Source organism: Chiloscyllium punctatum, chromosome 30 (genome assembly GCF_047496795.1).
Source record: "Chiloscyllium punctatum isolate Juve2018m chromosome 30, sChiPun1.3, whole genome shotgun sequence".
Lineage (NCBI taxonomy): Eukaryota > Metazoa > Chordata > Chondrichthyes > Orectolobiformes > Hemiscylliidae > Chiloscyllium > Chiloscyllium punctatum.
The window spans coordinates 39,146,895-39,170,296 of NC_092768.1; the positions used below are offsets into that span (position 1 = coordinate 39,146,895).

At 43.5% G+C, this 23,402-nt stretch overlaps 1 protein-coding gene across 4 annotated transcripts; it reads left to right on the forward strand.

Annotated features, from left to right (window-relative positions):
* The first annotated feature begins 2,000 nt into the window (after nt 1-2,000).
* On the forward strand, nt 2,001-21,900 carry LOC140455420 (interferon-induced very large GTPase 1-like). Of its 4 annotated transcripts, none has more exons than XM_072550273.1 (3): nt 2,001-2,039; nt 7,648-7,750; nt 16,193-21,900. In XM_072550273.1, exon 3 carries the CDS (start codon nt 16,240-16,242, stop codon nt 21,208-21,210), a length of 4,971 nt encoding a protein of 1,656 aa, XP_072406374.1. In that variant the 5' UTR covers nt 2,001-2,039; nt 7,648-7,750; nt 16,193-16,239; the 3' UTR covers nt 21,211-21,900. The 4 variants fall into 4 exon arrangements, with proteins under 4 accessions (XP_072406374.1, XP_072406375.1, XP_072406373.1 ...); XM_072550274.1 differs by lacking the exon at nt 2,001-2,039 and adding an exon at nt 2,378-2,440; XM_072550272.1 differs by lacking the exon at nt 2,001-2,039 and adding an exon at nt 2,833-3,108.
* Nucleotides 21,901-23,402: the final 1,502 nt, after the last annotated feature.

Here is a 23,402-nt window from a genome sequence, read left to right on the forward strand (position 1 = left end):
TGCAGTATAACTATGGCCTGCTAGCTGTCCCACACTCGGTGTTCAGCAGTATAACTTTAGCCTGCTACATGTATCACACTCGTTGTTCTGCAGTGTAACTGTGGCCTGCTCGCTGTCTCACACTCCGTGTTCTGCAGTATAACTATAGCCTGCTAGCTGTCTCACACTCCGTGTTCTGCAGTATTACTTTAGCCTGCTACATGTATCACACTCGGTGTTCTGCAGTACAACAATGGCCTGCTAGCTGTCTCACACTCGGTGTTCTGCAGTATAACTATGGCCTGCTAGCTGTCTCACACTCGGTGTTCTGCTGTATAACTATAGCCTGCTAGCTGTCTCACACTCGGTGTTCTGCAGTATAACTTTAGCCTGCTAGATGTCTCACACTCGGTGTTCTGCAGTATAACTATGGTCTGCTCGCTGTCTCACACTCGGTGTTCTGCAGTATAACTATGGCCTGCTAGCTGTCTCACCCTCGGTGTTCTGCAGTATAACTCTGGCCTGCTAGCTGTCTCACACTCGGTGTTCAGCAGTATAACTATGTCCTGCTCGCTGTCTCACACTCAGTGTTCTGCAGTATAACTATGGTCTGCTCGCTGTCTCACACTCGGTGTTCTGCAGTATAACTATGGCCTGCTAGCTGTCTCACACTCGGTGTTCTGCAGTATAACTCTGGCCTGCTAGCCGTCTCACACTCGGTGTTCAGCAGTACAACTATGTCCTGCTCGCTGTCTCACACTCGGTGTTCAGCAGTACAACTATGTCCTGCTCGCTGTCTCACACTCGGTGTTCAGCAGTATAACTATGTCCTGCTCGCTGTCTCACACTCGGTGTTCAGCTGTATAACTATGGCCTGCCAGCTGTCTCACACATGGTGTTCAGCAGTATTAATGTAGCCTCCTAGCTGTCTCACACTCGGTGTTCTGTTGTATAACTGTAGCCTCCGAGCTGTCTCACACTCGGTGTTCTGTTGTATAACTATAGCCTGCTAGCTTTCGCTTCCTGATGAAGAAGCAGCACTTTCAATTCACTTCCCACAGCATCGTCTACTGCATTCCCTGCTCAGTATTTGCTCTCTCCCCTACACTTGGGGGTATGAAGCATAGACTGATGACCGCTTGACAGAATACTTGCACTCTGTTCACAGTGAAGGCCCTGAACATCCTGCCACATTAACACCCCACCCTGTTCCCTGGCCAACGTCTCTGTCTCAGTCACATCCTTTACAGATTTTAAGGAAGGTTGAACAGCCTACAAGGAGGTGTGACAAACCACAATTGGTCACAGAATTTAAATAAAAACAGGAAGTTCAGGGAAAACTCAGCATGTCTGGCAGCAGTTCTTAATATTTCAAGTTCAATATCACCCTTTGGAATGTGAGGTTGTGTAGGGATGGAACATGAGAACAAGGGTAGACATGCTGTTATCCTGGGAGGGATGGAGGGATGGGATAAGTGCAGAAATTCAGAAAATGGATCATACATGATTGAGGCCCCTGTCAACCACAAGCTTGGAGGAAAATTCATGGTTGAGGAAAAAGAACTAAATGACAGAGGCACCTCTGTGGAATGTGGCATCAACAGAACAGATGCAGTGGAGGTAGAGACTGGAATGGAATGGAATCCTTGCAGGAAGCAGTGTTCCGGGAAATGCAGTCGAGTTAATTATGGCAGTGGGTGGGCTTGTTATGGATATAGATGGAAAATTTCCCTTCAGAAATAGAAACATAGAAGTCCACCAAAGGAAGGGAAGAGTCAGAGATGTGTGCGGAAAGAGTGAGAGAATGATGGAATCGGTTACAAAAGTAATGAACTTTTCTAACTTCAGACAAAAGCAGGAAGCAACATCAAATATATCGTCAACGTCTCAAAGAAGGAATTTGGGTGGGGACTCAAATCGGACTGTGAAAAGGGAATGTTTCACATCACCCACAAGGAGCCAGCCAGTTGTGGCCAAACCTTTCACTTGGAGAAAGTGAGATGAATGAAAAGGGAACTTGTTCACACACAATGATCTCTGCCAGGTGAAGGAGCCTGGAGGTGGGTGACACAAATTGGGTGCATGGTCTGTCTTTACAGCTCAGATTCTATTTTGAAACAATCAATAATTAACACCGATACAGGACACTCTTTTGAATGGGAATCAGATCAGTCACAAACACAATGATTTCCAGTAAATATTGTGAGTTCAATTTGTGACATGATCAGTTTCATTCCACAAACTGGTCAATAAACAAACCTATGATAAAGGGATTGGATTTTGGTCAGTCTGACAGTTCCAGGGGTTTGAATTAGGAACCTGGAAGCAAACAAAACAGCAGCTGCTCCTGTCAGTATTATTGGTCTTAAAAAGGAAACAGAATCTCCAGCTGAAAGAACAAAAACCGAAAGAAACGTGGATGCAGGAAATCAGAAACAAAAACCAGAGATTGCTGGTAAAGGTCAGCAAGTCTGGCAGCATCTGGGAGAGTCATCAGAGCTAATGATTCAGGACCAGGGACCCTTCCTCTGAACTAATGGTAGTGAGGAAAATATTGGTTTTTATGCAGAAGATGGGGTGGGGGAGAAGGTAAGGATTAAAAACATGTGGAGAGAGAGCCTAAAGAGAGAAACAGTTGGACAGCCAAAGGACTGTATAGCAGTCAGCTTAGGAAACTGAATATCTATAAAGAGGGACTGTTAGTGGTTAAAAATAGGTTGTGTGTAATAGCAGACCATGTGATAACAAGGCCTGGTATGTTCTCCCTGGCCTGGGGCTGGGGGAAGACATAGGAGAACCTAAAACCTGGAAATCGTTGAACTCAGTATTGAGTCCAGAAGGCTGCAGGTCCCTAAGTGGATAAGGTGGTGTTGTTCTCCCAGCTTGCACTGAGCTTCACTGGAGCACTACAGCAAACCTGAGACAGATGTTGGCCAGGGAACAAGGCGGGGTGTTGTAATGGCAGGCAATTGGAAACTCAGACTCTTATTTTGCCGACAGAGCATAGGTGTTCTGCAAAGCAAGCACCCAGGCTGAACTTCATTTCCCACTCCATGCTTTATTTCCTCAGTGCAGTAGAGACCACACTGTGAACAACATATATACTCGGCTAGTTTGAATCCAGCACAGGTAAATCGCTACTTTACCTTGAAGGTGTGTTTCGGGCCTTGGATAGTGAGAAGGGAGGAAGTAAATGGGCAGGTGTTACACCTTCTGCAGTGACAGGAGAAGGTTCCATGGGTGTGTGGAAGGCCAGTGTTGAGAGTGAAGGTGGAATGAGCCAGGGTGTCCTGGAGGGAATGGGCCTTGGGGAAGGCAGATGACAGAGAGGGGGGCAATATGTGTCTGGTGGCAAAATCTGACTGGTACTGGTGGAAATAGCAGCTAATGATCCTTTGGATGTGGTTGCTGGTGGGATGCGAGGTGACAACAAGGGGATTCTTATTGCTGTTGTTCGTCAGAAGAGATAGGGTGAGGGCCAAAGTGTGGGTCAGACTTGGCTGAGGGTCCTCTCAACCATGGTGCTGAGGAATCAGTGCTCAGTTCAGGAATTAGGTGGATATTTTGGAGGCCACCTTATCAAAGCTGGCATCGACAGAGGAACTGGGAGAATGGAACAGAATCTTTACAAGAAGCAGGATGTGAGGATGTCTAGTCAAAGTAACTGTGGGAGTCGGTTGGTTTGAGGTGGATCTTGGTGTCCAGCTTATCACCAAACATGGAAACAGAAATGTGGAAAGACGGAAAGGGAGGAGTCAGTGAAAGACCAGAGGAAGGTGAGGACATGGTGGAAATAGATAAACATTTCCAATTTTAGATGAGAGCAAGAAGCAGCACCAATAACATTACTGATATACCGGAGAAAGAGTTGTGGGTGGGGGCTGGAATAGGAACATTCCTCAAACTCCATAAGGATACAGATATAACAGGGGCCCTAATGGGTACACCTCTTCCCTGAAAAAGTGAGAGGAGTAAAAGGAGAAGTTGCTCAGGGTGAGAACAAGCTGGGCCAGGCAGAGGGGAGTGATGGTGGATGGGGACAGTACCGGCCTTTTTTCCAGGAAGAGGTGCAGATCCCTGAGACCATCCTGATGGGGGATCGGCGTGGAAAGGGGTTGCTGCATCCCATGAATGGAAATTCCAAAACTGATGTAAAGTCTGCGAAAAATCGGGGATATAAGTGGGCAGGATCTGGACAAGGGAAGAAAAAAACTCAAATCGATGTCGGAAGAGATGAGTTCAATGGGACAGGAGCAGGTATTAACTCTGGGTCTGCCAGAGCAGTTCTGTCTATGGATTTTGCAAAGGAGACAGAAGCGAGCTGTGCAGAGTTGGGAGACAATGACTTTGGAGGTAGTCGTGGGAGGTGATCACTAGATGAAATGAGATTAGTGATTGAATCATAAAATCCTTATGGAAGCAGGCCATTCAGCCCATCGAATCCACACTTATCCTCTGAAGAGCACCCAACCTAGACCAACCTGCTTGCCACATTCCTGTAACTCTGCCTTTCCCGTGGCCAATCCAACTATCCTTACATTTTGAGGGCAGATTATGCATTATGGGAGAAACCGGAGCACCCGGAGGAAACATACACAAACACAGGGAGATTGTGCTCTCTCCACACAGACAGTCACCTGAGTGTGTAACTGAAGCCGGCCCGCTAGCATTGTGAGGGAGCAGTGCTAACCACTTGGCCACTGTGCTGCCCAACTATTGTGGAGACGGTAGCCTGATGTTCCATGTCGGGGTCATGGTCCAGGGGGCATTCAGAGGGAGCTTCATAATGTTGAGATCCATGTGCCAGGCAACAACACCACCACCCTTGTTAGCAGCCTTGAATACAAAGTCAGGGCTGGATCTGAGAGCATGGAGTGCCATCAGTTCAGAGGGAGAGAGGTTGGAATGAGCAAGGGGGCTGAAAAATTGCAGCACACAATGTCACATCAACAGTTCTTGATGAACAAGTGTAGGTAATAGACAAGACAGAGGGATTTAGGGGAAAGGAAAGTGTTGGAGATGAGTGAAAGGATCTGTGCGATGGGGACAGGACTCTTGTCCAAAGAAATGGGCACGAAGTTGAGGATGACAGATGAGGAATTTAATATCATGCTCGTGTCTGAAATTCATTAAGGTAGGGACTCAGAGGGATAAAACTGAGACCTTTGCTGAATACATAACACTCAGCAGAGAGTGAAAGGTCTGGTGGGACTCATAATTTGTAATAAACTTTTTATTCAGAAGTATTGTAATTATAATGAGCTATTCTGTGCTGACATCAGTGACACAGTTTTAATCAATGGGTGGGAATCAGGAAGCTTTTTAATCAAGCCTGGCAGGAAGCAAGAGAAGTCGAGGTTAAATTGCATTTATTGTAATGCCAGAGGCCTAAAAGGTAAGACAAATTAACTCAGGGCATGGATGGATCATGGGACTGAGATATTTTCGCCATTACAGAAACATGGCTGAGGGAGGGCATGACTGACAGCTCAATGTTCCATGGTACAGACATTATCGCAGGGTTAGAGGAGAGGCAAGAAAGGAGGAGGAATTGCACTTTTGATTCAGGAGATCAGCACAGCAATGCTGACAGATGACATTCTTGAGGGTTCATCCTCTGAGTTTATATGTGTAGACTTGACAAATAAAAAGGTGGAGATCACTTTCATGGCATTGTACTGTACGCTTTCCAAAGGTCAGCAGAAGATTGAGGAGTAAATATGTAAGGGGTCTGGTGATAGCTGCAAGAGTAATAAGGTTGTAATCAATGGGAATTTTAACTTTTGCATCATTGACTGGGACTGTTATAGTTTTAAAGACTTGGATGGAGAGAAATTTGTTGAGTTCATTCAGGAAGACTTTCCCATGTTGTATGCAGATAGCCCTACTAGAGAAGGGGCAAAACTTGACCTCCTTTTGGGAAATTATACATGGCAAATGACTAAAGTGTTAGTGGGGAAGCACCTTGGGACCAATGACCATAACTCCATCAGTTTTAAATAAGTTCTGCAAAAGAATAGGTCTGGACCACAAGTTAAAGTTCTAAACTGGGCCAACTTTGATGGTCTTAGACAGGAACTTCCAAAAGTTGATAGAGGGAGGCTGTTCACAGGCAAAGGGACTGGTTAGTGGGAGGCTTTCAAAAGGGAGGTAAGGAGAGTTCAGGGCTAACATGTTCCTGGGAGAGTGAAGGGTAAGGCTGGCAGGAGTAGGGAACACCGGATGACTAGAGTTATTGAGATCCTTGTCAAGGAAAGGGAGGAGGAATATGACAGCTATAAGCAACTGAGATCAACTTATTTCCTTGAGGAGTTTAGAGGGTGCCAGAGTACACTTTAGAGAGAAATCAGGATGGTTAAAAGGAGACATGAGAGGCCTTTGGTAGATAAGGTAAGAGAGAATCCAAAGGGACTCTACAAGTACATGAGGACAAAATAGTAACGAGGGAGAGAATAGGACCTCTTAAAGATCAACAAGGTTGTCTTTGTGTGGAGCCACAAGAGATTCTCAGTATTTCCCATCAAGAAAGACATGGATGCGAGGGAACTTGGGGGATTAAACATTGATGCTTTGAAGAGAATCCACTTTACAGAAGAGGAGATGCTGTAGTTCTTAAAATGCATTAAGGTAGATAACTTCCCAGGAGCTGATAAAGTGCATCTGAGGACTTTGTGGGAAGCGAGCGAGAAAATTGTGGGGCCCTTAGCAGAGATATTTGTCACATTGACAGCCACAGGAGAAGTGCTTGACGATAGGAGTTTGACTAAATTTGTCATTATTTAAGAAAAACCACAGGGAAATGCCTGGAAACTACAGATTGGTGAGCCTAACATCTGTGGCATTAAATGTTAGGTGAAATTCTAAGAGTCAGGATCTCCAGGCATTTGGAGAGGCAAGGACTCATTTGGGATAGTCAGCATGGCTTTGTGCATAAGAAATCATGTCTCACAAGTTTGATTGAGTTTTTGAACGGGTGATCAAGGAAGTGGATGAAGGACAGAGAAGGACGGCACGGTGGCACAGTGGTTAGCACTGCTGCCTCACAGCGCCGGAGACCCGGGTTCAATTTCCGCCTCAGGCGACTGACTGTTTGGAGTTTGCACATTCTCCCCGTGTCCATGTGGGTTTCCTCCGGGTGCTCCGGTTTCCTCCCACAGTCCAAAGATGTGCCGGCCAGGTGAATTGGCCATGCTAAATTGCCCGTAGTGTTAGGTAAGGGGTAGATGTAGATGTAGGGGTATGGGTGGGTTATGCTTCGGCGGGGCGGTGTGGACTTGTTGGGCTGAAGGGCCTGTTTCCACACTGTAAGTAATCTCATCTAATCTAAAGACAGTGCAGTGGACGATGTTTCTCCACTGTGAAATTTGAGTTAAAACCAAACTTTCAGCATTTCCCAGAAACAGTTTCATTGTGGAGAACTGGAACTGAACAAGTGAAAGTGAAATGGTTTGAAACCCCAATGCTGACTTCTATACAAGGTCAGAATTTTATGATCTGGCAAAGAAAGTATCAGTGCCCACAGTAACTAATCCTTATCTATATCGGATTGCAGCTTTATTCCAGATATAAATACCTGTTAACACAAGACTTGTAGCTACTGAAACAATCAGAAACTAACTTCATCTCCCACGACGGATGAGAGTCTTCAGCAGTATTTCTGTTTTCCAGCAAGTGCCGTTGTTCCTGTATCTGAGATCTTCGTGAAAACTCTGGTCCATCCAGTCCCAATAGTGACTCCCCCAAAGCTAGAACACAGACAGTTCATGTACAGGTCAGTAAAACAGATTCATGTGGGAAAGAACCTGCAAGTGTGAGTTTAACTGTTTGTATATATGAGTGTGAGGATGGTCTTTGACATTACTGTGAGACAGTGAGAGGGTGGCCGAATAGTGTGAAATACTATTTGGAGGTGTGTGAATGTAAAATATTTGTGAGCATGTGTATAAGCATGTGTGATTGAGATAATCACAAGGGAAAAAAAAACAATAAAACTGGTCAATGAGACAGACTGGTCAGACTTATCTTGTATACCTCCAAGTAAAGGTTAGTACATCCAGCTCATTTCCTTTGTGACTGTCTTTTTATTGATTGATTCCTTGCTTGAGTTACACTCGTTATACTGTAACATCCATTTCTGTCTTGGGGTTGTTGTATTGTGATATCAAGTACATTGGATCAATCCACTGCTCTTCACTGACCAATGGGATTGACAGGCTTCAGTCTTCTGCTTGGGCTGTGACTTTCAATGTGTTCGACATTTTTCTCCTTTCACTGTTCCAAAACAGAGTATCATCTTTCTGGTGCTGTTGGATTTTATAATGTATTCCAACTCTATTGTGTTTTGCAACTGAATGACAACATTCAGAGTCAGAAAATTCTGATCGTTTTCTTTTCACATAACAAGTGCTGTCAATGCAGGAGAAGAGATCTTACTGAAACCACTGCTGTCTCCACACATTGCAGCGATTCCCCTACAACTGGAAAACAATTTCATTTCAAGGAGACCTTTAGAACGTGAGATTATCTATTTGTGTGTCTGAGTATAAGCGGGGCTGGAGTATTATTATGAGACAGCAAAGTTGTGGATAGGTGTGACAATGGTTGTGTTAGCATTACAGTAATTCCATAAGTATTTAAAATGTCTGTGAATTTGCCACATTTGTGTTTTTAGAACTATGTCTGACTACAAAAGATGATACTGTACTGTACTTTAGGGAGGGTGAAGGCCCTGCAGTATTATTATTTGACTATTAATCCAGAGACCAAGGTAATGTCCTTGGCACCTGCAGAGCAAACAGTAGAACATGAATTCCATTCAAATCTGGAATTAAGAGACCATAAATTCATTGTCAATTGTCAGAAAAAAATAATCTGGTTTGCTAATGTCCCTTAAGGAAGGGAATTGCCATCCTTACCTGGTCTGGTCTGGTCTGGTCTACATATGACTTCAGACCCACGGCAATGTGTTTGATTCTTAATGCCCTCTGGGCAATGAGAGATGGGCTATAATTGCTGACCTCGCCGGCAATGCCCTCATCCCATGAATGAATCATTTTTTAAAAATTTGCATATGTGTTCAAAATGTGTTAAGAAATTAGGAAGTTGTGCTTTGGTTATAAAGCGCATTGGTGAGACCACACCTGCTGTTCTGTGTCCAGTAGTGGTCTTGTTATTTACGAAAGAATGGAAAGAAACTGGAAGTTGTTCAGGGAAGGTTTAAAGAGTAGTATCTGGAATGGCCAGGTCACCTGATGAGGAAAGTTTGACACGTTATGTTTGTAAATGCTGGAGTTTAGATCTGTCTACAGCAGTGACTTGATTGAAACACACAAGTTGGAGTTAAGGTGGGACTTGGTCACACAGTCATGAGTGTACAGGGAGTATACTAAGGGGATGAGTGCACAGCCTTGCAGGGCAGTGGTATTGAGGATTATTGTAGAGGAGATATTGTTCCTTATTCTTACTGATTGCAGCTTGTGTGTCAGGGAGTCGAGGGTCCAGTTACAGAGTGGGGGTTGCTCAGACCTAGGTCTTGGAGTTTAGAAATGAGTTTGGTTGGTTTTGTGGTGTTGAAGACAGTTATGTTGTCAGTAAGTAGTCGTCTGATGAAGAAAGGCATCTGGATGAACTGACCCTTGTCTGTTCCAGAATTCGACATTGGACCTGTGCCACAGACCTACCCCGTGATGTGCTGTTCTTCATTCTGGGCTGCCTCAGACATATCTTCCCAGTGTCTTTTGGATGGCTAATGCTGAACTCTCTCCACTTTCCCTACCACACAGACACACCTTGGCACAATGTTCTGCCCACAAGCAACGGATATCCCCAGTGGACGGCAATCTACAAAGGTGTTGCTCCCTCTTACATCAGGGATCTGAGTGCAGAGTGTTGCATGTGGTGTCCATGCAACCAGCAACTAAGCAAATTTATCGGGTGCCACACCATGGGCAAATTCTGTGGCCTGGAGGAGATGTTTCATATTTATGTAGAGAGAGTCTAGTCCTTTTGGTTGGTTGAGGGAGCTGGTCTTAAAAGTGTAGTTCCCCCGATATTAGCCCCAGCCTCCCGATCCATGGACACCCGATGTGATACCGATGGACAAGTATACAAGTCTTCTCATGGTTTTGCTCCTGAGCCTGTTTAAGATGACCATTCGCAGCATACTGAGGAGGGGCTCATTGTTCCTGACTGTCTGCCCCATTTTCACCGTTCCATCTGAATTCAGGTGCCCCTGGAGTGGGAGCATGCAGTGTTCACTGGCACAGTGGAGGCCTCTCATGACCAATGGCACCCACAGGGATGGAGAGCATGATTAGCCTGGATAAGGATATTATGATTTAGTTCATCTTTCTTTGTTTCTGTAGTACAAGTTTCCTTTTGATCTTGAGCTTTGTATTTGTTTTGATTTAATCCATTTTGAGGGCTGTTTTATTTCCCTTTGTTTTGATTTTGGATCCCTTCAAAGAGGGTTTTTTTACTTTAGCCCCACGTTGTCCCTGTCCCATCTGCAGCCTGGCAGACAAGGCATTCAGCCCCAACACCACATGTGCACTCAAGGTGGTTCAGGCGTGTGGTGGGCATCCAGACGAACTGAGCCCTGTCTGACTGGATGTCGATATTAGTTCTGCACCATGGACCCTCGCTTGTGACAATCTGAGCCATCTCAGGGATATCCTCCTGGTGCCCCTTTCTGATAGCACAGAGGCACTATCTGTATAAGCTGATGCTGTACACTCTACCCTGTGATGTTATCAACCAGCACCCACACATACCCTGGCATAATATTCTCAGGCAGTGGAGGGTCCTCTACAAAGGGTTCCTCCCCTCTTACTTGGGGGATCAGGGGTGGAGAGTGCTGCACACGGTGGGCCCGTGTAACTGGTGAATCAGATTTACTGGGTGCCAGACCACATGCACGTTCTGTAACCTGGAGGAGATGGTGTTGCACATTTATGTTGAGAGCAACTATTTGCATATCCTTTTTGGCTTTATTTGAAGGGGCTGCTGTTAAAACTTTGGTTGCACTTCAGCCCCACACTCTTGATCTACAGGTACCTGATTCGGGGAGGGGCTGACAAGTCTACAGACCCTCCCATGCCTTTACGCCCGGGCCTGGCCAAGATGGCCATTAACAGTTGCAGACATGGTGCTGAGGAGGATCTTATCATTCCTGACCTACTGCTTCTCTTTCACCTTTCTCTTATATCTGCACTCGGGTGTCCATGGAGCGGGAGCAGATGGTGCTCAGTGGCACAGTCACAACCTTCCAAGACTCCTCGGTGCCGCATGCTCTAGAAGATATTATCAGTCTGAATAACAATATTCTGAGTTAGTTAGTTTTATGGTTGTTTCCATTTGATTTTGAGTTTATACCTGTTTTTGATTTGTGCCCCAGGAAGTGTCCTATGGTATCAACATGCAGTTCCTATCCATGGAGAGGTACTCCCCTCCTAAATCAGGGATCTGGGGTGGACAGGGCTGCATTGTTGGTCCCGTGCAAATGGCTAACGAGTTAATTTACCGGGTGACAGACCATGGCCATAGTCTGGGCCTGGAGGGGATGGTGTTTCAGATTTACATTGAGCGTGTCCATTTGCAGTCTTTTTTCAGTTTTTGAAGGGTCTCCTGTTGAAGTCTTGTTTGCATTTCAGCCTCACACTCGTGATCTTTGGATACTTGGTGCAGGGGAGGTGTAGCAGGTCTCTGATACTATTCATGGCTGTGGTCTTGACCATGATGGAGATGAACAGGTACAGGTAGCAGGCTGAAGAGGGTCTCGTTGATACTGACTGTCTATCCCTCTCTGAGGGTGACTTCCACACTCAGGTGGAGAGGGAGCATACGGAGATCAGTGGAGCCTTTCGTTACTGATGGGTGTCACTGGAGCTGGACAATGATAGGTTAGCCTGGACAATGATATTTCAGCCTGGACAATGATATTTCAGCCTGGACAATGATAGTTTAGCCTGGACAATGATATTTCAGCCTGGACAATGATAGTTTAGCCTGGACAATGATAGTTTAGCCAGGACAATGATAGTTTAGCCTGGACAATGATATTTCAGCCTGGACAATGATAGTTTAGCAAGGACAATGATAGTTTAGCCTGAACAATGATAGTTTAGACTGTACAATGATATTTCAGCCTGGACAATGATAGTTTAGCCTGGACAATGATATTTCAGCCTGGACAATGATAGTTTAGCCTGGACAATGATAGTTTAGACTGGACAATGATATTTCAGCCTGGACAATGATAGTTCAGCCTGGACAATGATAGTTTAGCCTGGACAATGATAGTTTAGACTGGACAATGATAGTTTAGCTTGGACAATGATATTTCAGCCTGGACAATGATAGTTTAGCCTGGACAATGATATTTCAGCCTGGACAATGATAGTTTAGCCTGGACAATGATAGTTTAGACTGGACAATGATATTTCAGCCTGGACAATGATAGTTCAGCCTGGACAATGATAGTTTAGCCTGGACAGTGATAGTTCAGCCTGGACAGTGATAGTTCAGCCTGGACAATGATAGTTTAGACTGGACAATGATAGTTTAGCCTGGACAATGATAGTTTAGCCTGGACAATGATATTTCAGCCTGGACAACGATAGTTTAGCCAGGACAATGATATTTCAGCCTGGACAATGATAGTTCAGCCTGGACAATGATAGTTTAGCCTGGACAATGATATTTCAGCCTGGACAACGATAGTTTAGCCTGGACAATGATAGTTTAGCCTGGACAATGATATTTCAGCCTGGACAATAATATTTTGATTCCGTAACTTTTTTTCATTTCCATAGCATAGGTATCCATTTTGCCTTTAGAGTTTGTGCTTGTTTTTGATTTTCTGCCCTGGGAAGAGGTCTGTTTTATTTCCCTTTGTTTCAGTTTTGGACCCTTTGAAAGGCCAAGGAGTCTTTATCTATTCCCTTTGATAATGGATGCCAATTTCTTGTGATTCACGTACTAGGACTCCCTTGTTCTGTCAGTTTCTAGAGTCTTTCTCCAGTTAAATAATATTTAGCTCTTTCATGTAGAATTATAGAATCATAGAAACCCTACAGTGTGGAAACAGGCCCTTCAGCAGATCAAGTCCACACTGACCCTCCAAAGAGTAACCCACCCAGACCCATTCCCCTCTCCTATTATCCTCCATTTACCCCTGAATAATGCACCTAATCTACTTATCCCCGAAAACTATGGGCAATTTAGCATGGTCAGTTCACCGAAACTGCACATCTTTGGATTATAGAAGGAAACCAGAGCACCTGGATGAAACCCACGCAGACATGGGGAGAATATGCAAACTCCACACAGACAGTCGTCTGAGACTGGAAACAAACCCCGCTGTGAGGCAGCAGTGCTCACCACTGAGCCACCCTACCGTGTGAAAACTGTGATCACAGTTTTTTTAAAAATGTCTTCGCCCTTCACAAAAGCAATGAAGCAAGGGGGGAACACAATACACAAAAAAGCCCTCAAGAACACCAGTTTGCAAAGTAATGCAAAGCCAAGAGATGTTCAAAGGAAGGGGGAGGGTAACCACAGCACAACTGTCACATTTCCCTTTCCACATTTATATATTTTGTCGAGGTTGACACAAACTCTGAAACATGTCATAACAATAGCAAATAAACCTCAGAAATTCAATTCACTGTTTTAAAACACAAGTTGTTTGCAAACACAGTCCATGTGAAAACACTACATTTTCTTACCATAATGATAAAAAATTTAAATTATTTCCTGAATAATTACAACCACATCTAATTTTGCCTGTGGGTGACACAGTGTGAAATATCCATTCTAACTAACAAAAATATCTGCAAGTTATTTCATCTTCCTTTTCTCCAGCCAATGTGCATAATCTCACATTTTCCCACACATATTCTATCTGCCACGTTTTTGCCCACTCACTTAACCTGAATATATCCTCTGTGGACTTTTTGTGTCATCCTCACTACTTACCCTCCCATCGATGCTCATGAAACTCACAAACTTGACAATAGTATCTTCAATTCCCCATCCAATTGCCGAATATATTGTAAATAATTGTGGCCCCTGCACCAATTCCAGTTGCATGCTGAGTTACACATTGCCAACATGAAAATGTTGACTTTATTCCAATGCTCTGTCTTCCATTAATTAGTCAATACTCTATCTAAACTAAGACATTATCTCCAACATCATGGGCTTTTATCAAATGGCCTAATATGAGGCACCTTCATCAAATTTGGAATTTCAAAGACCAAGTATATTACATGCTGGTTCCTCTTTACCTGTTTTGCTTGTTACTTCAAGAATTTTTAAAAAATTGTCCATCATGATGTCATCATGGATGTCTTGTTGGGCTTATACAGGATATTAGGGAGGCTTCTTCTCGAGTACCTGTACCTCTACCAATGTCATCTACTGCATTCGTTGCACCCAGTATGGTCTCCTGTACATCGGAGAGACAGGACGCCTTCTTGCGGATCTTTTCAGAGAACATCTTTATGTCACCCGCACCCACCAACCCCACCGCCCCGTTGCTGAACACTTCCACTCCCCCTCCCACTCCGATAAGGACATGCAGGTCCTGGGCCTCCTCCACTGCCAAACTATTCCCACACAATGCCTGGAGGAGGAACGCCTCATATTCTGCCTTCGGACCCTGCAACCACACCATCAACAATGTGAATTTCAACAGCTTCCTCATTTCCCCTCCCCCCACATTATCCCATTCCCAAGCCTCCAAGTCGGCACCACCCTCCAGATCCGTCCATCACTCGCTCCTTTGACCTCCCTCACCTTCATCCACCTATCACTTTTCCAGCTACCTTCCCACCAACCCACCCCTTCCAATGTATCTTTCAGCCCTGACCCACAAGCCACATTCCTGATGAAGGGCTTTTGCCCAAAACATCGATTATCTTCCTCCTCGGATGCTGCCTGATCCAGCTTTTCCAGCACTACACCCTTGACTTCTTCTGGAGTCCTGTCCAGTGCTGGTTGCCCTGTTGTAGGAAGGGTATTATTAAGCTGGAGAAGTTTCAGAAGTGATTTACCAAGACTTTACCAGGAATGGAGTGTCTGAGCATTTGGAGATGCTGGATAGGCTGGGATCTTTTCACTGGAGTGTAGGGGGTTGAAGGGTGACCTTGTAGAGGTTTTTAAAGCATGAGAGGTATAGATAAGGTGCATGATAGGAGTTCTTTCCCTAGGGTGGCAGAGGTGGGTGCAGTATTTGAGACTGAATGGCATATTTTGAAGTGACAGGAGAAAGATTTCAAAAAGTCACGAGGAATAACTGACGGAAGCTTATAATACATCATCTGCAGATCCCAAATTGGAGCCAAGTTTGTGACTGATTGCAGCAGCTCACAGAGTGGGACTGGCAGCAGTTAATAAAGCAATTCAGTGTCATGTAATGTAAAACCACATTCTGCATGTACATCAGGAAGGTAAGATCAATGGTGCCAAGGTTTCTTGCTGTCCAGGTACACTGATATCTAAGAAGCGATATGTAGAAAACAGGAGAGCAATTATTTTCTTCTTGATACAAAGAAAATAATATTGATGAAAAAACACATTTTGTCAAAGATTTTTGTCTTACAAATATGAAGACGCTTTGCATGTGAACAAATTCAAAGGGAAAACCAACATTTCTCCGACATTAAAGAAGGGTCATGATTGGTCAACAAGTGGAATCTGTACTGAAAATAACAAATGCTGGAGATCACAGTGGGTTAAGCAGCATCCATGGAGAGACAGCAAGCTCATGTTTCAAGTCTAGATGTCTCTTGGCTGTGTTGAACCCAATAATGATGATCGACAGTTAACAGCCAGGCTTTGTTAAAGTTTAAATCAGGCAGGTTAACACTGATTGGTCTTTGAGTTGGTATTCATGATTGCCTCACCTTCCTTGTATCCTTATGAATGCAGGGCCCAAACATCTTTGAAAAATTGAGACTTTGTTCTGTAATATTCAAGTTCTGTACAAGAAATGACGATAGAAAACAATATGAAAACAATAGGCAGAGTGACACCAAGGGAATTTGGGAATGAGAGTGAATTCATGAGCTGGGGGCTTTGGCCAGAGTTGGCAGGTGCAGAGTGTAAGGTGATAGGAGAACAAAGCAGTATAATTCTGTTTTTTACAGCGCTGTTTGAATTACTGGCTGAATAATGTTGAACAAATAATTTAATATGATATCTTTCTTAGTTTCAGCACAGCCAGAGCCTGATCTCTCTCTGCACCATCGGGAAGCCATGAATACTGAGGTAGAACAGATGATAACTGAATCTAACTCACAGTTCACAATAAAGCCTGTTCTGGGAGAATCCGAACACAGCACAGGATCACATAACTCAGTGGAAGGAAACAAAACCACAACTGAACAAGAACAGAATTCAGTCCAAAGAGATAATTCAGTTTCTGAAAACAATTATTGTGATACTAGTCATGGAAAATCTAATACAGGAAACAATATTCCCAAACTCCTCATGGAATTAGCATATCAAAGTAAGAAGCTGCTCCTGAGTGACATTCTCAGCGTAAATACAGAAACACTTCAAAATCAATCACCTGATTCACCTCAGGAAATACCAGGATATTTTCTCCGGAATTTAATGATGGTCCATTCCAGGGCAAGAAATTTTAATTATGAACCAACTAAGACACAAAATCAGTCAGAATCAGAAAACTTGGATTTTCTATCTCAGGATGAACACAGTGAAGGTCTATACCATCCCCTGGATATCATTGTGTCTGTTTTCCTGTGTGCTGACCCGTTCGTGCAGCAGGAGCTGATGGTAAAGATGTCTCTGTGCCAGTTTGCATTGCCACTGTTACTGCCTGCTGGCAACAAGGGCTGCACCCTCCTACTGTGGGCCCTGCGCTCCATTGTGAAGAAGTGGTGCCCACTCTCACTCCGAGATAGTGCAGGCTTTAAGGAAACAAACATGGTGACTGCCATCATTCCCATCTTTTCCTTCATTCGACTCGGTTCCTGCTCCATCTCCAAATCAATGATTCTAAATGAAGTCCTCAGCCCCTCCCAGCAACATCACAATTTCTTCATCCATCACAATATGGAGGGCGGTGATATCCCTCGCAGAATTTCTGATGGTCTTGTCGAGTTGTGCTGGTACCTGCCCAGTGGGAGTGAGGAATTGGATCTTTTTCCAGAGCCAATGACCATATTAAACCTTCGAGGTGATGGTAAAGAGTTCCACAAACAGGTTCAGATTCTGACAACCATATCTTCAGCTGTTTTTATTTGGATTGATAATGTTGACAGTGGCTCAAGCAAAACCCTGAAGTCCCTCGCCCAGTCTCCAGCGAGTACGTACATAGTGCTCACTGGGAGCAGTGTGAGCAGTGAGACTAAAGGGCATTTAGAGGAATTCATTACATCCTCATTGTTTAAAAAGGAACAAATATTCTTTCAAGGAAAAAGAAACAATGCAGAGTTTACTAAGACACTGCGCTCCACATTGAAAAAGGCCTTGGAAATAACCCATCAAAATAATATTCGGGACCCCAGCCATTTGGAGTCATTGGCAGTAACTGCAAGGGAGATGGGGATTGCAATAGATGAGGATGACCAGCTGTGTTTACAGGGTAAAGAAAAATCTGGTAACATTTATAACCTTATTAATGGAGAGACCATTAGCCAATACAAATCAAAAAACATGTCTTTTCAGGGTTTCACTTGGCAACAAGTTTCCAAAATAGAAAAAGAACAATGTCGCCTAAAACAGGGAAAGGAGAGTTCACCACAAAAATATTGGAATGACCTTGAGGAAGAGAAGAGGAAACTCCTAAAGCAGCAGCGAGAGAAAGGTATATCGGCTGATATGAAAGGTTTTATCACAGCCCTGACAGACAGGGATGAGAGGACACATTTCCTGCAGTGGATGAAATTCCGGTTGGATTCCAGATCGAGAGATACTCTCTCTGTTTTACGTGAACAGTATAAAGCTTTGTATGAGAAATCTCAGGGACAGTCAACAGAGCAGAAAGACCCTACAATCAACAAACAGTTACAGGAATTAGACCGACAGATAACTGCCAGCTCCCTTGGACTTGAACAATTCATGCGAGAAATCGGACTGATCTATGAAACACTGATAAAGCAGGAGAACCGTAATGAGGAAGAGAGAGACACAGTGCAAATATTACCCCACTTTGCTGCTGACCTGATGTTGGACGGATTCCCTCTGGAGCTCATTGATGGAGATGTTTCCAACATCCCTTTACAGTGGGTCACTGATGTACTGAAGGCAGTTGAAGCCAGGATTGGCAGAGAGACCCATGTGTTTGTGCTGACGGTGCTGGGTGTGCAGAGCACAGGCAAGTCCACACTTCTCAACACCATGTTTGGTTTGCAGTTTGCTGTGAGCAGTGGGCGCTGTACCCGTGGGGCCTTCATGCAGCTCATTAAGATTACAGGAGATCTACAGATGGAGCTGGGCTGTGGGTATATCATGGTGATCGACACTGAGGGGCTGAAAGCACCAGAACTGTCAGACATTGACGGCAGCTATGAACATGACAATGAGCTCGCCACCCTGGTGATCGGGTTAAGTGATGTCACCTTGATAAATATGGCCATGGAGAACTCCACCGAGATGAAGGACGTGCTGCAGATAGTGGTCCATGCATTTATACGAATGAGAGAAGTGGGGAAAAGGCCAGTTTGTTACTTTGTTCACCAGAACGTGAGTGACGTGGCTGCTCATGATCAGAATATCAGAGGCTGCAAACATCTGCTGGAACAGCTGGATGTGATGACACAGGCAGCAGCTAAAATGGAAAAACGAGATGGACAGTTCAGCAAATTCTCCGATGTGTTAGAGTATGATCCGATGGAGAATAACTGGAATATCCCAGGCCTGTGGCACGGGAATCCACCCATGGCAGCTGTTAATACCAGCTACAGCCACAAGGTGTTTGAGCTGAAGAAAAGGCTTTTTCAGAATCTGAAAGAGAAGAGAAGTAAAGGGAGACTGTCGACCATCTCTGAGTTTATCGAATGGACTAAATCCCTGTGGAACGCAGTGAAATATGAGAATTTCATCTTCAGTTTCCGGAACAGTCTGGTAGCCGAAGCTTATAAAGAACTCTCTGTCACATACACCGACCTGGAGTGGGAACTGAGGAAAGAGATACACTCCTTCCTACAAAAGGCACAGAACAGAATCTTTAATACAAAACAGGATCCAGAAAGGGAAGCTCAAAGTTTGAAAAGTGAACAGATTGCATTGCTCAATGATCAGAAAGAAAATGCTCTCCGAAAATTAGAGGAATATTATTCCACCGACAATAACTCAAACCTTGTCGAAAAATACAGGGAGGATTTTGTCGGAAGCATCAATTCTCTGATCATTGAACGTGGGATGTACATGGACAGAAAGTGTAATGAAGCAGTGCAAAGAAAGAGAGCTTTGCAGAAGGTGAATGAGATTAAGGAACAATATCAGAGTCAGATTGAAGAACAGGTCAATAATCTCCTACAGCAGTGCAGACAGGAAAACAGGGAAATGGATGAAACACAACTGGAGAGCGCGTTTGAGAAAATGTGGCAAGAGACAATTTCAATGTTTAACTATTCACCACCACCAAAAGCCAATATAATGAAGGACATGGAACAAAGTCTACAGCAGAACATGCCTGCGAATACCAAACTCCTCAACGAGCAACTTAGCAAGAAAACCCTGTGTCAACTGAGTGATGTAAAACTCCAAGTAAATGACAGCCATATTCAGAAATGTGGTTGGAAATATGTTACTAAAATGAAGGATCTTATTCTTGGTAATAAAGATAAACAAAGAGCCCAGGAGCTGTGTGCTCAGTGGGTGAGGGAGTGTAAACAGTTTGTGAATCAGACAGTGAACCAGGAACAGGATTATGATTCTAATCATTGCAGAGAACTCCTGAGAGTCATTGATGGGAAAATCCAGACACACCAGGATCAGAGATTCACTTTTACTCAACAATTCAGTGTGGATTTTAAACTTCATATCTGTGGATTTGCCATTAAAAAATATGAAGAAGTGCAGGAAAACTTCCTGAAGAAACACAATCCTGTGGAGCAGTTACAAAAGGAGAAAGCAGCTTACTGCCAAAGCTTTAAGGATACCTACCAGGAGAAAGATCAAACTAAACGGAGAGCAGAACTGTTCTGTGAAAATTGCCTGATTCCAGCCATAATCCAAGCTGTGGAGAACAAACTGGGATCGAATATTGCTCATCATATGAGGTACAACTGCAAGGGAGGGAAATTCATGTACCGGAAAAACTTCCAAGTGGCTCTGATGCTTCACTTGAAGGAGAGAGATACTTTTGAAGAATATTACCGATATATAAAACACACCATGTCATTCGAAAAAGATTGGCTGAAAGAACAAGTTGTCCTTTATTGTACAGCCACAGATGATGAACATGTTCCTCTGCTGTGCTCTCAAGCACTCAATATTCTGTCTGGGGTTATCACCTGGGTAAGGGGAACTCTGAAAGATATAACACCTCCAAATAATGAGCAATCAGTTACTGGGATCATTCAGACATTTCGGGCAAAACTGGGGGATGAGATACAGATTCCACAAGAGACACTGGGGTCTGTTACTTTTCAGTCTGAAAAGATTAACGCTCAGAACTTCAAACAAGAAATTGAAAGCTTTATCAGTACTAATGATCTGAACGAAAGGGTTAAAGATTGGGGGAAGGATATTGCTGGGAAAATCTCTGCACTCCCCACAGATCCATCCAGTGAATTGTATGCAATGTTATGTGGCTGTGGGGAGCAGTGTCCCTTCTGTGGGGTCCTGTGTGATTGTACAAGCAGGGAGCACTCACAGCACAGCACTGAATATCACCGGAGCGAAGGGCTGAATGGATGCCGTTACATCACTACTGAGATATTGGCGTCAGAGAATTGTACAACAAGTGTTGCAGGTGATAGCAGCTTTCAAAATAAAGACACGGATGGAAATTTCTTTCCTTACAAAAACTACAGGGATCTCAATGATCAGTATAGTCGCTGGAATATTCTGCCTGATACCAGCATTGAAACATCAGCCTTTTGGAAATGGGTTTTCTACAAATACAACACTGAATTTGCTGATAAATACTCAGCAAAACCAGCAGACAGCATTTCTAGTTGGAATATATCTTGGGAACAAGTTGAAAAAGACATTGAAGATAAATACAAATTAACAGTTAGTGAGTTAAAATAGCTTGCTAACTTCAAAAGCACAGAGCCTGAGAAGCCCCTTTTCCTCTTTGCCCCCATCCATACCATCCCACTTACTCTCGGAAGCTGTCTGCCTCTTCCTCTTCGCTCCCCCCCCCCCCCGTTATGATACTTATCTCCAGAAATCTGCCAGCCCCACTTCCCACCTTCATTCCAAAGTGCTTTATTGGTATCTCTTCAGCTCACACCCTGTCCTACCGGAAGGTCATGGAGTGGCAGAGACAGCAGCTCTGAGAAATTTCCAGCCGATTTACCAGGTTTGAAAGAGTTTCTAAAGATGCAACTGATGGTTAGCAGGTGGAAAAAGTAACCCATTCCCACATGTGAATAATTGACCAGAAAATTAAATTTGGGGTAATTGTTTCTTCACCTTTGCGTAATTTCTACAATGCCTACAAACCAGAGTGAGGCAGGCATCTGATTGGGTCTCCTGCTTTATTGCCAGGCAGGAAGTTGAAACTCCTCTTCTTAATGTCACTAAAAGGATCTCATCTGAAAAGGGAAGCTGCCTTTCTGTTCTTCCAGGTATCTGTCATGAATTCACCTGATATTCTGTTTTGAACTGTCTCTTTGAAAGTCAAATAAGACTGTCATTGCTGAATCATTGTAACTGATGTCACAACAATATGGATTATTCAGAATAAAGGGGTAATTGTAACAGGTTTCTAATTCTGTGAAGCAGAAATAATAAACATGTTATTAACAAACACGATTATTCCTTTAGGTTTTGGTGTTTTATTATTATCAATACTTTCCTTAAATAATTAAATAACAGATGACAAATTTGTTGTTGTTTCCTATCAATTATTAGAGAAAATATGATTCCTGGCAATATTATCCCAATAGAATATTAAAATTTTCATCCAAACAATACCAATTAAGATGGTATTCTGAAATTCTTCACTGGTGATAGTTTGAAATTGTATCCAAACAATCTGTATTCTGCTCTACAGTTTTGAATGTAATTGAATTTCCTATAAAGATATTCCTCAATTCAAATAGTCAAACTTTTTTCATGAAATATAAACTTTAATCAGCTATCACCTCCTTGTCAATAAAACAAATGATTTAATCCAGCTTAGTGTTGCCTTTAATAAAAAATAAATAGTTGGACTAATCTGTGTAGAAAGTAACTGAGTAGAGGATAGATTTCTATATATTATCTGTTAAGGGCTTGACCTGTTTTAATGAAATATTTTCCTCATATCCCTTAATGATATCTCCTCATCCAATGTTTTTAAAGCTCAGTTGGAGAATCTTTTGAACAGTAAATGAATTAAGGGATATAGTGAGAGGGTGGGGAAGTGGAGCCGAGGCCAGGGAAAGATCAGCCACGATCTTATTGAAGGGTGGAGCAGGCTCAAAGGGCCAGATGGCCGACTCCTACTCCTAAGGCAAAAGTGAGGACTACAGATACTGGAGATCAGAGTCGAGAGTGTGGTGCTGGAAAAGCACAGCAGGTCAGGCAGCATGCAAGGAGCAGGAATATCGACATTTTGGGCAAAAGCCCTTCATCAGGAATCCATATCTCATCCCTACCCTGCTACGGTATCTATACATCAGAGGCTGTCTGTAAATGTTTCATACCTTATATTTGCGGAGACATGATGCCAATGTTTTTCATTTCGCACTCATCAGAACAAATGTAAAAATGCCAAATTCCAAATGATGACAACAATAATTGACCAAGAGAAGAGGTTCTGATTGGTTGAAAAGTAAACCTAATTGGTCAAAGAATTGCTATGTAGAAAGGAATGGGTAACTAACACCCCAAAACATTTGGAAATTTAAAAAATAATATTTATGATCATCCTAATTTTGTTCTTGGTCTAGGTTTTCTTCACTACAGTAAGAGCAGACTAATCAGAGAATCACATTTAGCAGTAGATTTAAACATCTCAAAGACGAAGCCAGCCCAGTCCCTCTGTTACTGTGCAGTAACAACGTGAGTGGTATTCTGCACAAACAGGATTTTCCTTAGGACATTCAAAAAGATGTTCTGCCTCCCACACAACTGAGCAATGCTTTGTATACATTTCCGTGAGAGTGTGATGCTAGATATGTGGTAATATATCCCACCGATAGGCTGATTGACTCAATCAGTATGTTCCTTGTTTCATAACAGCAGAATGCAGACCATAATTAACCAACCGAAGCCTGCAAAAACTGAAACAA